The sequence below is a fragment of the Coregonus lavaretus genome (genome assembly GCF_964263955.1).
Source record: "Coregonus lavaretus genome assembly, chromosome: 14".
Classification (NCBI taxonomy): Eukaryota; Metazoa; Chordata; class Actinopteri; order Salmoniformes; family Salmonidae; genus Coregonus; species Coregonus lavaretus.
Genome location: NC_140001.1, coordinates 28942431 through 28957474, shown reverse-complemented (window position 1 = coordinate 28957474; position 15044 = coordinate 28942431). Strand labels below are relative to the sequence as shown.

At 46.4% G+C, this 15044-nt stretch overlaps 1 protein-coding gene across 1 annotated transcript; it reads right to left on the bottom strand.

The window, feature by feature from the left end:
• Nucleotides 1–700: 700 nt before the first annotated feature.
• Nucleotides 701–13941, bottom strand: LOC311141656 (tRNA (32-2'-O)-methyltransferase regulator THADA). The gene is made up of 31 exons (XM_084177059.1): nt 13761–13941; nt 13073–13247; nt 12893–12979; nt 12780–12807; nt 12499–12647; nt 12197–12319; nt 11775–11895; nt 11440–11582; nt 11229–11313; nt 10987–11123; nt 10701–10898; nt 9854–10583; nt 9588–9740; nt 9382–9491; nt 9109–9269; nt 8857–9026; nt 8560–8724; nt 8311–8459; nt 8049–8186; nt 7855–7959; nt 7426–7623; nt 7060–7210; nt 6559–6808; nt 6121–6357; nt 5786–5990; nt 5374–5562; nt 4551–4801; nt 4240–4410; nt 3838–4104; nt 3534–3736; nt 701–2607 (listed from the first exon to the last, which is right to left on the bottom strand). Exons 1-31 carry the CDS (start codon nt 13889–13891, stop codon nt 2363–2365), a joined length of 5625 nt encoding a protein of 1874 aa, XP_084033185.1. The 5' UTR covers nt 13892–13941; the 3' UTR covers nt 701–2362.
• Between the last annotated feature and the right edge of the window lie 1103 nt (nt 13942–15044).

Below are 15044 nucleotides of genomic sequence, written 5' to 3'. Positions count from 1 at the left end.
CTCTATCCCATTCTACAGTCACTCGGTCGTTCTTCCTCATGCCAACACAAATACACACTCTCACACCCAACTTTCTCTCTGGGTCATGTAAACACACACACACAAACACTCTCTCTAATGCAGTCTATGACTTCATTGTACAGTCCTAAAACCAATCTCACACAAACAGACTTGGTATATTTATTAACTCTATATTGAGTTGACCTAAATCAAGTTGTGTTGATGCTGAGTAAAGTGTGAATGTCCCCTCTTATTGTTTTCTTAACCAAAACTGCACTGACTGGCAGTATGTCAGTGGAAGAGCAGATTCCTTGTGACCCTGATGGAATGCTCAGCTCATAAAAGCCTTTGTGCTTACTTGGCCTTGTTCCTGTCTGCTGTGGCTAATCATTTCAGTACCTGGACACAGACTTAATGAAACCTCCAAGGCTGTATCCAGGTAACCCTGCGGTCTCAGGGAATGGTAACAAAGGCTCTAATCAGGCCAGATGGTCAGCCTTCAGGTTCCTATTAAACCCTCGGCAGAGTGCAGGTAACACGCACCCACGCACGCACACACACACCCCTTCCAGAAAAGGCCCAACTTTCCTTTTCTTAATTATGTATGGAAAGTTTCTAATGGAAAAACATTTGGACAGTTAAATAGGTCATAGTTAGACCGATGAGGGAAAAACACTGAAATAAAATGAAAGAAGCAAGAAAATAGGAAATTGTTGTTTATAATGTTACGCAAGTCATATTTTTATTATTCATTTCATGATATGTATGTTTTAGTTCAGGCATACTCAAGGACAGAATTCAGAACATGTTATCTGTATGTCTTTGTCTGGAATTAGCACAGAGTTCACAGTTGTTTGTTTTAAAAGCACCAGTGTCACAAAGGGTAAGTCACTAGACCCGTTTTATAGATTGTGTTAGTGTTCTAGTACTGTTCCTCCTCCAAGCCTGCTGTGGTTTGCTCTCAGATACATTTAAATCCTGTAGGATTATACACCCACTTTATCTCTCGGTGTCTCATGTCTATGACGTATGAATCATTAAGTGGTTACATAAAGTAAGTGAACACCGGTACGAGGAGTGAGTTACAGACTGTTCTCCAATAAAGTTGTCTACAGAAAGCCAGTTTCTTTATCAGTTCCCTATTGGTTAACACATCATCCAGTTGCTCTTAGACCTGTGTAGTAACATTGTAATTAACACAGGAAAAACCAGTTCAGAAATAGTCTTACTTTATAATGCCTGCTCCAGATATTAGAAAGGTCATTCAGCCCCAATGTACACACAAACACTTCTAAAGAGGGTGAACAGTAGCCTCATCAAATATTTGCCTGCCACTAATAGAAGCACATCTCCAACAAAAGGAGTGGACTGCTGTGATGATGATGTAAGACTGTTCTAGTGTGGGGTGTTGCGTGGCAACCAGCACCTCTACAGTACAGTCAATCATCTTCATCTGAGGGAGGCAGGCAGTCTGACAATGGACACTTATCCAGGCAGAAGACTAGCCACTAATGGAGCATAAAGCCTTATATTCCTATTCTGTTCACCAACCCTCCTGTCTGTCTGCCTCTACTCCTGACGGCTGCTGGCATTACATCACGTGGCTAATATGGAAAGATGAACAGGAGAGGAGAAAAGGCAATGTAGCCTACTGTAGACTAGAATGAAGGGGGTGCCTTACTGTGGCTGCTGGTGGTATGACAGATATACCAGGAGTGGTCGGAGGCAGTTGGAACCGGTCGGAGAATTCACACAGAGAGGCTTTGTTCACAGTCTAGTCAAGCACAGCTGAGAGGGATTTAATGTTGGGAGACAGATAAAGGAAGACATCCTAAACACGAAAGACTACAGGAAAGAGAGGACAACCCCACTTTAATAGATTATTTAATCTATAGAATTAAACATTTATCCTTTAAAACCATACAAAATTACTTGCATCATGGTTGCATCATGATTATACAGACATGCAAATGCATTAACACATTGTAAATAAAATAAACAATAGCGTCAACTGAAATGTTCTAAGAGGCTCTTTGGATCAGTATAGACACTCAGTTCAGTCATAGTAGGTGTAAGGAGATGCTCTCTATAGCTGTTCAATACTTAGCAGGCCTCATCAGCAGCAGTAAGTAATCTGATCATTGCATTCATCTGGCTGTACATAACTAATCTGAAAGCCTGCCTGCAAAATGCTACTGTACTGTAGTGCAGCAGCTGCAGAGAGAGTCCATTCAAAGCCTACACACGTTGTTTGTAGCTGCCGTAGGCATTCATGCAGCATCCATGGATTCATTAATTTGGATCGTCAAAGAGGAGTACTAAGGCAATCTTTTGTCAGAGTGTGGACCAGACTACTGTATCATCAAGGCAGGTCTCTAGTCAGAACTGCAGTAAAGGCAGCAGGCAACTGGACACCGTTCTGGCTGAGCACACAGTTAACTTCCTGGATGTTCTTACGTAAACTATCAGGATCACAGAGGGGCCGGAGGTCATCAGACATTTCTAGCAGCCGCAGGAGGAATGCTGCCCTGGCCCACAGGCCACACAGGGCGCCATGGAAACTAGAATCCATGAGAAGAGCCAACCAGGCCGGGTCCAGGGTGTCACCTAGAATGGAAGAACAGTTAAAGGGATACTTCGGGATTTTGGCAATGAGGCCCTTTTATCTTCTTCCCCAGAGTCAGATGAACTTGTGGATAGCATTTGTATGTCAAATGTTTGTTTCATGCTAGTAGATACCCATAGACTTCCAGTCATTGCGCTAATGCTAGGTAGCATTGGCTTGCGAAACTACCTCTAACTTCTTACATACGGAGACATAAAAATTAGACATAAAAATGGTATCCACAAGTTCATCTGACTCTGGGGAAATAGATAAAATCCCGAAGTATCCCTTTAAGCTCACATAATACTTTCAGCCAAGACATTTTCAGTACTTTACATGCACACTAATAATTAGATATTAAACTGATTACGGCAGTAGGCCGAGTATGGCAATAGTCAAGTAAACACTTTACTCTGTTTATCTTAAAATCGGCGTGAGGTCAAAATCAGAGTAAGCATACGCTGCTTAAAACACCTGGTTTTCAGAGCAATCGTTCAAGTTATTGGGAAATGTAAACAGCTTAAAATCGGTGTTCCAGCGGTGTATTCGATCTGAACATGTGCCAGCACCGGTAGCGCAAGCCTCCCTCTTATGCGCGAGTATCTTAGAAATGGTTCACATACAAACTTTATATGCCCGAACTCAAATAGGCTTCGCAAAAATAACGTGGTCGCTGTGGTAGAACGTTTATTTTCATTGGCGATTTTCAGCATTTATTTAAGTCTCCTCAGGTAGCTTGATTTCAGATGTGCCCATGTAAACATGATTATTAGGGAAATCGTTCTTCTTGCAAAGCATGTAAACATTTTAAACAAACTTATATTAATGTCTATCCACAATAATCATATTATTATGTGCATGTAACCATACTCATTCTGTAGCTTTCAGACACAATCAGTAAGTATGTGGTCCTTGGCCTGTGTGTTACCTGGCTGGAGGTCTTTACAGACCCGGAGGTTCTCCAGCAGGTCTGTAACATTCTCCCTGGCCCACACACCCAGGCGTTCTACCACCACTGAGGATGCTGGGTACTTTTCAGCAAGCTGAAGCAGGTATGGAAGCAGACATGCTGACATCACAGACGGTTCTGCAAATACGTTGGCTTCATCCTGCTCATAGAGACTGGCACACCTGTGGAACAGAGAGGGATTGATGAACAACAAACAAAACAAAAGACATACCCTGTCTACATGTCATGAGTTTGTTGACTACCTGTGTGTGTGATGACTCACCCAGTGTCCCTGGCCTCCCTCAGTACTGAGCTCAGGTCAGACTGGGGCAGGTGACACAGCAACACCTCCAGGACACCAGGACTATCCCAGCATTCCTCCAGCAGCAGCTCCAGCAGGAAGGGCAGAGCCTGGTTGACCTGCATCAGGTACATGCTCCTCTCCCCTCCTCCTCTCCTGGCTTGGCAGAGTGTGGAGGCAAAACCGGCCGCTTTTATCCTCACCTGCTGGCTCTCATCCTGCAGCAGGTAAAGCCCTGTGTTGATCAACCTGCATAGGAAGAAAAACAGAGAGGACATTATTATTATGACGTGAGACAAACAGCAGTAGATTGTGACAAGGTCAGTATGCAGTATGCATACAGTATTTTACTTTTTAACCTACGTCCCTGTTCTAGATCTCTACCTAGTGCTGAAGACAGGGAGAGGAGTGTGGTCCCTCAGGGCCGTGCTCAGTAAGGGGGCCCCAGCATGACACAGGGCCCAGGCACAGGCCATCCTGAGAGCCTCAGGGGCCTCCGGCCCCCGGTGGACCTCCAACAGACTGCACCACCGAGGGAACAGAGATGTCTGAAGACTGAGACAGAGGAAGAAGAAAAAGAGTGTGAATGTTCAGTATGTTTTTTGTGGATCTGACACAATAATGACTTGTTGTTGTAAAGTAAATTAACAGAGAAAACAGAGAGGAGTGCGCTGTGCAGAATTTTGTATCCTGACCTTTGGGAGAGCAGCAGGCTGGCAGCACACAAGGCCTGGGAGAGGAACTCTGGCCCCCCTCTGTGGCCCTCCAGGGCCCCCAGAAGCAGCTCCACACACTCCAGCAGGACTAGACCCTCCAGGGGGGGAGAAGGGGAGGGCTCCTGGGACAAAGTAGGGTCAGCCCCAGGAGTCATCACTGCCACTAGGGTTGTCAGATATGTCCTCCTGTACTCTACACTCTGGTCCAACAGCGCCTCCTTCAGGTTGGCCTGAGTACAGAGAGGAATGTTAAACACCATTCCCCTAAAACACAGCATGGTCAGGTCACCATTGTCAAATCAGGAATGTGGCGTCATTAAAGGGTAGCCAATAGGTGGGAACACTTTGCTGTCCAGAAACTGAAAGAGGTATAAAACAGGGGCACTGACACAGGCATATTGATGAGACAACTTTTACTTCACTACATTCCCAAAGAAAATAGTGTACCTTTTACTCCATACATTTTTGGTGACACCCAAAAGTACTCATACATCATAACACAGCAGAGAAAAAGGATGGATATCCTTGACTGTATTGGTCTAGTTCAGATTTCCCTGACCCTGTTAAATGAGTGTATATAATATCTGTGAGCTGATACACCCATTAATTTTCATGAGGAAAAAAAAGATTCTCAGCTTGATTTCAGCCCCATGCAGCATTGTGTTTAAAGTCAAACATATCTTTAGTGCCTTGAATTTCTCATATTGTATGTTGAAAACGAATCGTTTAAAACTGTTGGTAGGTTTTGGACAGGGTGACTTTCCCAGCAAGCTCTAGTCTAGACAGGGTGTTCATGTCTCACCTGCAGTGCCGTCTGCAGCACCTGTTGCATGCTGGTCCCACTCCATCTCTGCCTCTCCGCCGCCCAACTGACCAATGACAGCCTCAGGTCGGAGCTCTCTGTGGAGAAACTCCCCCACACCTGGCAAGCCCACCTGGGCTCTGCACACAGGAAGTGGATAGCGTTCTGATGGAAGGAGGCGGACCCAACCTGTAAAATGGCATGCCATAAACCTTAAGTATGGTGGTGTGGCTAACACAACCTCACTGATATCAGTTAGAACATACCAAGATGATGAAGATGACAACAAATCATGACAAAGTATCTCTGGATAAGAACTGTGTGTGTGTGTGTGTGTGTGTGTGTGTGTGTGTGTGTGTGTGTGTGAGAGTGTGCACATGTGTGTGTGAGAAAGACAGGGTCTGTTGGGTACCTTGAGCCTTTGGTGTGGTGAGTGGAGCTCTGACAGGAGCACATCCCTCATCTGGTGGAGGAACCCCTGAGAGCAGAGCCCCCTCAGCAGGCCTGCCACACCCAGGTAGGCCCCACGCACCAGGGGGCAGTGCTGAGCCCCTGTCACCAACCACAGTCTGGACTCTACACGGTCCACCACGTCACAAAGGGCATCTGGGGGAGGACTGGGGAAATAACACAAATTACAAAACCTGACAGCGCCTTAATCACAGAATAAAGAGAACATGAATTATAGAATCTCTATGGCCTCCATAGAATCCTTCCCTGTTTGTTTTCCATTCTGTAAACCCTCACCTTTGTGTGCATAGACCCCTGTCCAGGATGGCTCTGATCTGCAGTAGCTGTCCATGCAGACGATTGTGACAGCTGGGGTCCTGGGGCTCCGGCAGCTCTCCTGTCAACCGGAGCAGGGTGCTCACGTATTGGGAGGGGGGCGTCATGGCAACCAAGGCTTTGGAGGTCATGACCCTCACACTGTAGATAGGACTGGCAGCCAGCTGGAGCAGTGGAATCAGGAAGTCTGACAGAGTCCTGCTGGGAACAAAGGTTACATGGACCAGTTTACATACTGCAGGGAGATGCACAGAACACTGTAAATGAATACAGGTTTGTTATCCTTAAACAGGTCCATGCACATAATCACCTGCTTCATTGAGTAGATGCAGCTATGAAGGGATTCTTTAGCTTGACTGTTTGATGAAATTTAAACAATGACATGAAAACAGTAATCACCCTGTTTGGTCTTGGACCCCTCGCTGGAGTTTGGCCAGGAGGGTGAGGACAGGGTAGAGGGAGGGGTGCAGGCGGAGCCGGGCCTCCCCAGAGGGACACTGCAAGTCCTCTGCCGCCCCCCTCAACTCTCCCAGGAGGAAGGGCTGCAGGGCAGGGTAGTGGGTGAAGAAGGCGGGGGGAGACATGCCATGCTGGGTGGAGCCCTCTTCACCTCCAGAGCGCTGACCCAGCAACCTTGAGCACAGAGAGCCTGTGCATGGGACAGGGTTCAGTCAGAGGGAGCACAATAACAAATGAATAATTTAACATGCATGTCTGATAGCTACATGAAAGAAATTGGAGCAGACCGCGCAAGTGCACCAAATGGATTCTCTCCCGGTCTATATAATCTAATGTTTGAGCTGGTCAGTTTCAGAGAATACAAATTACACTGAAACCTGAGCTTTGACTCTGTCCACAGTGTGTGCATTACAGTAGTGAGAGGAGAGATTGTCTTATTACTGTAGAGCTGCAGGGCAGCATTCCTCATGGCCCAGCAGGGGGAGCTGAGGAGGGTCAGGGACAGGATGGCCACAGCCGGGGCAAACTGCAGCACAGCCACCCCCAGCCCAGAGCCTCGTACCAGGGCCTGCAGGGTGTGGACTGCACACACCTGGAGGAGAGGAGGGTGAAAGCCAACATTAGACAGCATGCTAACTGACCTGGACTTGAGTATCCTATTGGCATGTGTGTATCTCGATGGCTGTGCATCTCATCTGTGTTCGTGGTAGGTAATGTACATGTAGTGCATGTGTATATTTCATGGGAAGTAGTGTACGTGCGTGTGTATATCTGGCTAACATTTGGTGAATTCATGATGTGTATTACCTGTGGCAGGTCCAGCGTCTGGTCCCATTCCTGGGGCAGAGGGGACCTGGCTGTGTCCAGCAGGGTGTGAATGCTGTGGGCCAGGAGGGGCCGGGCCTTACTGGCCTCCTCTGCTGACACAACACACAGGATGAGCATGGGCAGCCCTGCCGCCCGCCGGGTCACTGACGTACAGCGAGACTGCAGCACCTCTAGCCCCTGGAGAGAAAACCCCATATCAGTTAGCACACACACAGTTTAACCATACTAGCTAAATATGCATGCAACATAGCTTCATTGTTGCAGGTAAAATTAGATATGAATTGGCAGAGAATGATAAGGTACATCACTGGCCTGGACCTAAAACATACTCTACAGAAACCTTTACCCCATGATAGCCCTGTGTGCGGTGTGGATGAGTCCCTCAAAAGGGCATGGGTCAGAGATTACCTGCTTCAGCATGTGTGCTGGGATATCCCTGAGCTCTGGGTCACTGCTGCTCAGGAGACAGGCACAGAACCTGGTAAAGCCCACACAGCAGCCCTCTACTGCCCCCTGGGGGATAGAAACATGTATGTCAGGACTGAAGATGAGACAAGAAGCTTTGAGTTGTGACCCATAGATGGATGTTATGTCCTTCTTACCCAGTGGCGGCATTTGAGAAGAATGTTCTTGAACACTTTAGAGGCCCTCTTCAGGTCTTCTAAAGTTAGAAAGGATTCTGTCTGTTTGGCCTGAGCAAGGATTCTCTCCACCAGAGAACCTAGAAAGATTCCTATTTCCTGAAGAGGAAAACATAACAATACTTATTGAAGGCCAGAATGTATTTCCTAGTGGTGCTGAACATTTGTTATAATGTGTTGCCGGGTGGTCAGTGTGAGTGTTGATCGGTTTTATGTAGAGTACCTTGAGGGAGACCCAGCAGCAGGTGAGGACCAGGCTGTGTTCCTCAGACAGCAGCACACACTCATCCCCCTCCCCCTGGTCCTCTCCTGCCACCTGGCCTATCAGAGAGGTGATGGCATTCCCCATGTCACAGAAAGATGGGGGTACATCTGGAAAAGACAAGGGCGGGGTGAGACAACCATTCCATATCAATTTTACCCTTCTCCTTCTCCGATCTTCTCTTTTATGATGTCTCTTTACTGGTGATACCTTTCTCATCACCGCAGGCGTCCTGGTCTCCATACAGCACACCCAGGAGGAGCAGAGTGATCCTCTCCAGGAGAACCAGGATCTCTATGGTCACTCTGTGATCGACCACATCACACAGGGTGTTAGGTACCTCTAGTATACACCTCTCTAGGGCAGTCAAAATACCTGAAACAAATACATCACTCAAATAAGGTTGCAATGTCAAATGCTTTGGAATTCAACATGTTTATATTTATAAGCTGTTAGATATCTGCAAAATTACATTTTGTGAAATAGCAATGATGCAACAGGTCTCACCATGTATGGGTTTGGTCCTTGCAGCAAGCATCATATCATCCTTAGCAATCAGGTAATGCTGCTCGAGTTCCTTGAGTAGATACCTGACCAGAGTAGAGGCCTTTGAGTCCCCAGAACTGACGTAGTTGATACGGCTGTCCAGCCAGGGCACATGAGACTGACCTCCAGACCTTCAGAGAGGGGGTTATGCTACACAGAGTTAGAGGACCAGAACTCTGGGTACAGGGGGTGTATAAATTAAGCACTACTTACTTCTGGAGGAGGACCTTCATGATCAGAGCTCCCATCTGAGCCTCCGGCACACGGGGACTGCAGAGGAGCAGTTCTGCTCGGCCAAACAGCACAGGAGTAATGTCCTCCAGAAAACTAGGTGGGAAAAATCTCACCAGTAACCCTGCAGAGAGCTCCCGAATCTACATAGGAAGAAAATAGAGCAGAGAAAATACATTATTTCACTTATCCTTCTGTCACTCACAATGTATTAAAAATACAAAAATTAATTTGTAACATAAGTATTAAGTCTACCTCATTGGTGGAATCCTCTAAACAGCCAATAAGGACCAGCTGTTTTGATCTAGAGAAGAAATCCCACCATCCTCTCAGCCTTGCCCAGTTGATCAAAGAGGCCATGTTAACTACAGAAAGGGAACAAAAACCTTTTGGAATTAGCTTCATACAGGCTTTAAAGCCCCAGAATGAAGAGTCAACCATCTCATGCCCCCTTTACTGACCTGGGGGCTGGCCCTTCTTCTTGTCTGGGCTCCAGGTGTCTGTGCACGTCTCTAGTACAGCAGACAGCAGCAGCAGGACAGTCTTCTTCCTCTGGTAGCTGTGTCCTGGTGCCAGATAGGACAAGGGCAGCTGGGACAGCCAGTCCACAAACCCTACAATGATCAGCATAAATAGGATATTAATAAATTGCACCTCACAGCTAGACGGGACAAGGAAAGACATTTTAAAACCATTATTTAGTGCTTCAAACTTTCACAGCTCTCACCTACTCCCTGATCAAGTGCCATCTCTGTCTCCTTTGTGAGGCTGGCACCACCGTCTCTTTTTCCCTTCAGTCCTCTGAGGTGGGCCAGGCAGCTGTCTCGGATCCGGACCAGAAACCTCTTCACCCCCGCCTGGAGGTGCTGGCGGAATGGTGACGACTCACTGTTGAGGTTCTGGGGGATGAAGGTCCTCATGGTAGACAGCTCCTCCGGCGTCGGGCTCTCTTTGGTCTTTGGGCTGCAGCACAGCAGGTTGAGGGCGGCCAGGCGGACTCTATCGTCCACACATCCGAGGGCGAGACGGAGGGTCTCCAGGGCAGAGCCACTCTCCAGGGCCCAGGGGGAGCCTCCACAAGTCGCTCGGCGGGCACTCATCACACAGGCCCAGGCATGGAGGTGCCCTGGAGAGGCAGGGTCTAGAGGGGCCAGCAGGGGCTCCACAGCAGAGGGGAAGACCCGCAGAGTCCAGGGCAGCAAGTGGCTGGAGACGTTGTTCTGAAGAAGGGTCACGTCAGAGGTCAAGGCCTCCAGCAGAGTGGACCGCCAACGCCTGGCCCACTGATTGGCCAGATCCAGCTCCAAGGGAGGAGCATCCTGGGCCACTTCCTCACACAGCTCCCGTCTCTGCTTCTGGATCAGACACTTGTAAAGCTCTGAGGCACATGGGGACAGATAATTGGTGGACATGCACTTCAGGAGATGGTTGGGAAGCTCAGAGTACTGCTCCAGCACCTGAGGGGTTAACGGAAAATGAATTATAATCACAATTTCCACAACTGAACATAATCACAATTTCCACAACTGAACATACACTTTGACAGAGGTTAAGATTACTTTGTATACCCTCACCAAGTCAGTGCCTACATAGGGGAGCAGTGAACAGAGGGGGAAGTATTTGGCTTTGGCCTCCCAGGGCAGTTTGGTTATGCGGTGCAGTAAGGAAATGTGTAGATTCTTCTGTGTGTCTCCAAAACGCTGGCAGTCCATCTCATAGATCTCCAGCAGCAGGCAGAACGCACTGCGCACAACCTCTGACACACCCTCGACCTGGGAATGTGTTAGGAGAAATGGGATGTTATTGTTACTAATATACTATTACACCATTACTTTGATAAGGAGATGACTGGAAACTTACTGGACTCTCAGCATTGTTCCAGATGACCTGGATGAGTTGTTGTCTCAGGCTAGAGTCATCAGGCAGCAGGGGAGCACTGGTCACCTCCCATATCTCAGCTAGACTCTCCTTAACACTCTTCAGCCACAGTGTTAACACTGCCATCAGACATAGGTTTTAATAAACGTTGATTTGATTCTCAGGTTTTCTTAATTTCATTACGTTTGCACGTACAGAAACACACTGGTTTTGTTTTACAGTACCTTCAAAGACGTAGTAGTGACAGTCAAGCTTCTCCTCACACAGAGCAGAGACCAAAGGAAACAAACCATCCAGGAGTAGACAAGTCTGAAACAATAGATAGAAAACCCTAAATCAGAAACGACAAGTGACATTTTCTAAATTGGCCAAGGAGAATTTCATAAGAACGAATGAAGAAGATATCAGTTAGCATGAGCAGTCTGTGAGACATACCCCTGTGGTGTCCACCTGACTGACTAGGATGCCCCTTCTACAGCAGGTCAGCAGACCCCTGCTCACGGCCAGTCTGTCCACTCCGTCCTGCGCCCGGGGGCTGCACTGCACCTGGAGACCACCCACACACAGCTGCCAGGGCTCTGAGCAACACACATCAACCAGTGGCATTAAAAAAAACACTTAATCGTCACAGTCCTTATATGAATAGGTTTATGGTTCAAATCCTTCATATGTGTTGTGGTGATTTGGAATGTAAACAATAAACAATATAGAATGTAATCAATAAAAGTCAACATACAATGTCAACAATATGAAAGTCCTTGAATGTGTACCTGAGTGAGTGACTTGTAGCAGACTCCAGGCAGCTGCTCCTCCCTCCCCTCCCTCTAGTACCGTGTTGATCAGCATGGCCACTGTGGTCCCAGCCAGGAGACGGGTGTCCCTGTTGGAGCACTGCCCACACACAGAGGAAACAAGTAATATAATAATAATAATAATAATAATAATAATAATAATAATAATAATAATAATAAATGCTATTTAGCACACACTTTTATCCAAAGTGACTTAGTCATGCGTGCATACATTTTAACGTATGGGTGGTCCCGGGAATCGAACCCACTACCCTGGTGTTACAAGCGCCTTGCTCTACTAATTGAGCTACAAAGGACCGTGTAGTAAGAGTAAGAGCTGGACCATGGAGGGACATCAGGGAGAACAGACTGGCAAACCTGAATCGATGTAAAACACAGACCTGTCCCAGGATGATGTCCATTAGAGACTGTAGGATCCTCTGCATTGCCAAACTCCCCTGTTCCTTCTCCCACACCAGAGGGGCCATCTCACCTGGCAACAGCTGAAACACCTGCAAACACACCTGAAGGGACAGGTCCCAGATCAGTTAGACACCTACTAACACAGCCAACTCACAGGTCAATTCAGTGACAAGACGTCTTCTGAACGGTGCTTCAAATGAAAAAAGACAAGTACAATTTTGTTAACATGAGACAAGAGCCAGGAAGTTAAAGGTTGATAAAGTGCATATACAGTATTTACCTTGACAGCTTGGTAACACAGTGGGCCATTTCTCAAACCATCCTGCTCCAGTATTACAGGGAATAACTCAGCAACTTTATTTATCAAGGAAGGGCAGGCCTCTCTCCACAGCTCACGACCAATAGAGCTGTCCTCCAGGAACATGCAGGCTGCAAACACAAATCACACAGAGGAGATAACATGGCACCTAAAATTAGGCCAAAAATATAATAGTTCATATTGACAATGCCACTCATACTAAAACAAAGAACAATTCAAGATGATTCTAATCCACAACTAACCTCTCTGGAGGTCCCCAATTGATAATGCCTGAAAAGGAAAGATGCTGAAACATTATTGCATTGCTAAAGAATACTTCTAACCATGGATTCTTTTTAGAACAATTGACACATACCTGTTCCTTTCCCACTATGGTGGACAAACAGTGGTGGATTTCTCGAAAAACCAGAAAACGATTGACTTCCGCCAGATGTTGCAACATCTGTAATGGCATGATCAAATACATATTCAGAATAGCACTTTAGTTATTCAGCATTGAAAACATCACTTCTAGATGAAAGAGCTTGTTCTGGACCTGGTCTAATTTGCGACTGGCGATGTTAAACATCTGCATCTGCATGGCGACGAGTAGCCTGATGAGTGACAGGAGGAGCTTCTCCTCTAAACACTGGAGCTGCTTCACTGGGATCTTCCTCAGCAGCTGGCCTGCCTCCTCCAGACTGCGCTCTTTGCATCGCTTTATGCTGCTCCTGTTCAGAGACAAACATGCCATTAAGATGAGAGTGACACAAACGGTAAACAATGAATGAGTACTAATTGGTTGGAAATGGGAACAGTCGGAGTGGAGCTTGAACCAGTAACTCAGAGAGACAGCAGGGAGAACTGCTGCCACCAATGTAGTGATGGAGAGAGAACAATCGCTGCAGGGCTTGAGTCAACAACCCTGTGGTTATTGTGGTGTGAATGCATTACCACCTGTGCCATGAAAGCCCAGATCGCTTGGCAGAGGCAGTAGTACATTAATTCACATACAGGGAGGCTAAACATGCACTGTCATAACAACATCAGGGGTGTACTCATTATGGAAACAGTTTAACGTTTAAGCACCAAACGGAAGCATCAGAGCAAAACGAGAGTTTCTATTGGACAAATGCAGGTAGGTCCCTTCCCGTTTCGTTCCGTTTGCTTCCGTTTAAGAAACGTTTTGTAACAGAATCGGTGTAATGAATAAAATACATTAAGCACTTGTCAACCAGACTTACCTTGAGCACTCATCAAGTTTGTTTATGAAAAGCTTTAACGTAGTGCTGACATCTGTGGGTATTTTATCCTCAGTGACCACACAGTCTAGTACAGCTTTCATCTGATCTTCGACCGATACAACAGGCACCATTGTTTGTTAATTCCTAAAGTTTGTTTTAAAATTATCCCTGGAAAGAAAGAGAACATGCTTCCTCGTGTTTTTCTTGTCAAACTAACTCTACTGTTGTAGTTGAGTCGTTACAGAACAGCGTATGATGAATTACCGCCATCTAGTGTATAGGAGTATGCATTGGGTCAGCAAATCATCTTTGTGACATTACATTATGCTTTTGTTTTCATGTTTTGTTGTCAATTAATTAGGGTGCATGCAGAGAGTCTATATAATTGTGCATGTTGCAAATTTGCTTCTAGAAGTTAGCTATAACAGATGATGATGATTTTCTTTTCTGTTTCCGTAGTACACAACAGCCCCACGAGGGTCACTGTTGGCTGTCTCAGTAGTAGCTCTGGAGCATGAGCGCAAGTAATCCCCTAAACTGTGATTGGTTGATATGTCGTTGCCATAGACATCTCTCTACAACACTTTGGTGACTACAAAATGGTGACTCACTGGTGAGGCGGAACTATTGTGTTCTCTACTGCAGGTTGTAGGGAAGGTTCACAGATAGAACAATGAGGTTTAGTTATATAAATCTTTGGAAGGCTCGCAGTTCGATTCCGGGGAGGACTACGGTTAATTCCGGTTCAGGAAAAAGATGGAGGAAGCCGATGCTGAGTTCGAATCAAGCAGCGCGTTGAGCAAAGTTGGTGAAGACGAATGATTGAATGGACAACAGTATTAGCGAAAACTGGAACAAAAAGGAAATTGTCTAAAATTGGAGTGGAAGATAGGTGTATGAATGATAATGAATCGCTTCTTGTTGGGATGCGTTTGTTGAGTAAGGATGCATATGTGGGAAACCCGTTTGAGGTGTCGAAAATGGTGAAGTATGCGCTGGGAAAAGCGGAGTCTGTCGGTTACCAGGAGTGGTCTTATTTTGATTAATCGTATTTCTGAAGAACAGAGGAATATTGCAGTGAGCCTCAAAAGAATCCGAACAACAGAAGTTTTGTGTTTTGAACTTCGGAGTAGATACCCGTCAAATGAGTAATCTCAGGGGTGACGACGGATGTTCAGGTTGAATATCTGAAGAAAATTCCTGGTGTGGTCGGTCGGTGCCCGGCGTCTGACCTGCTGGGTGAATGGAGAAAAAGAAGAAAGTCTGTCGGTCCGGTTTTTTATT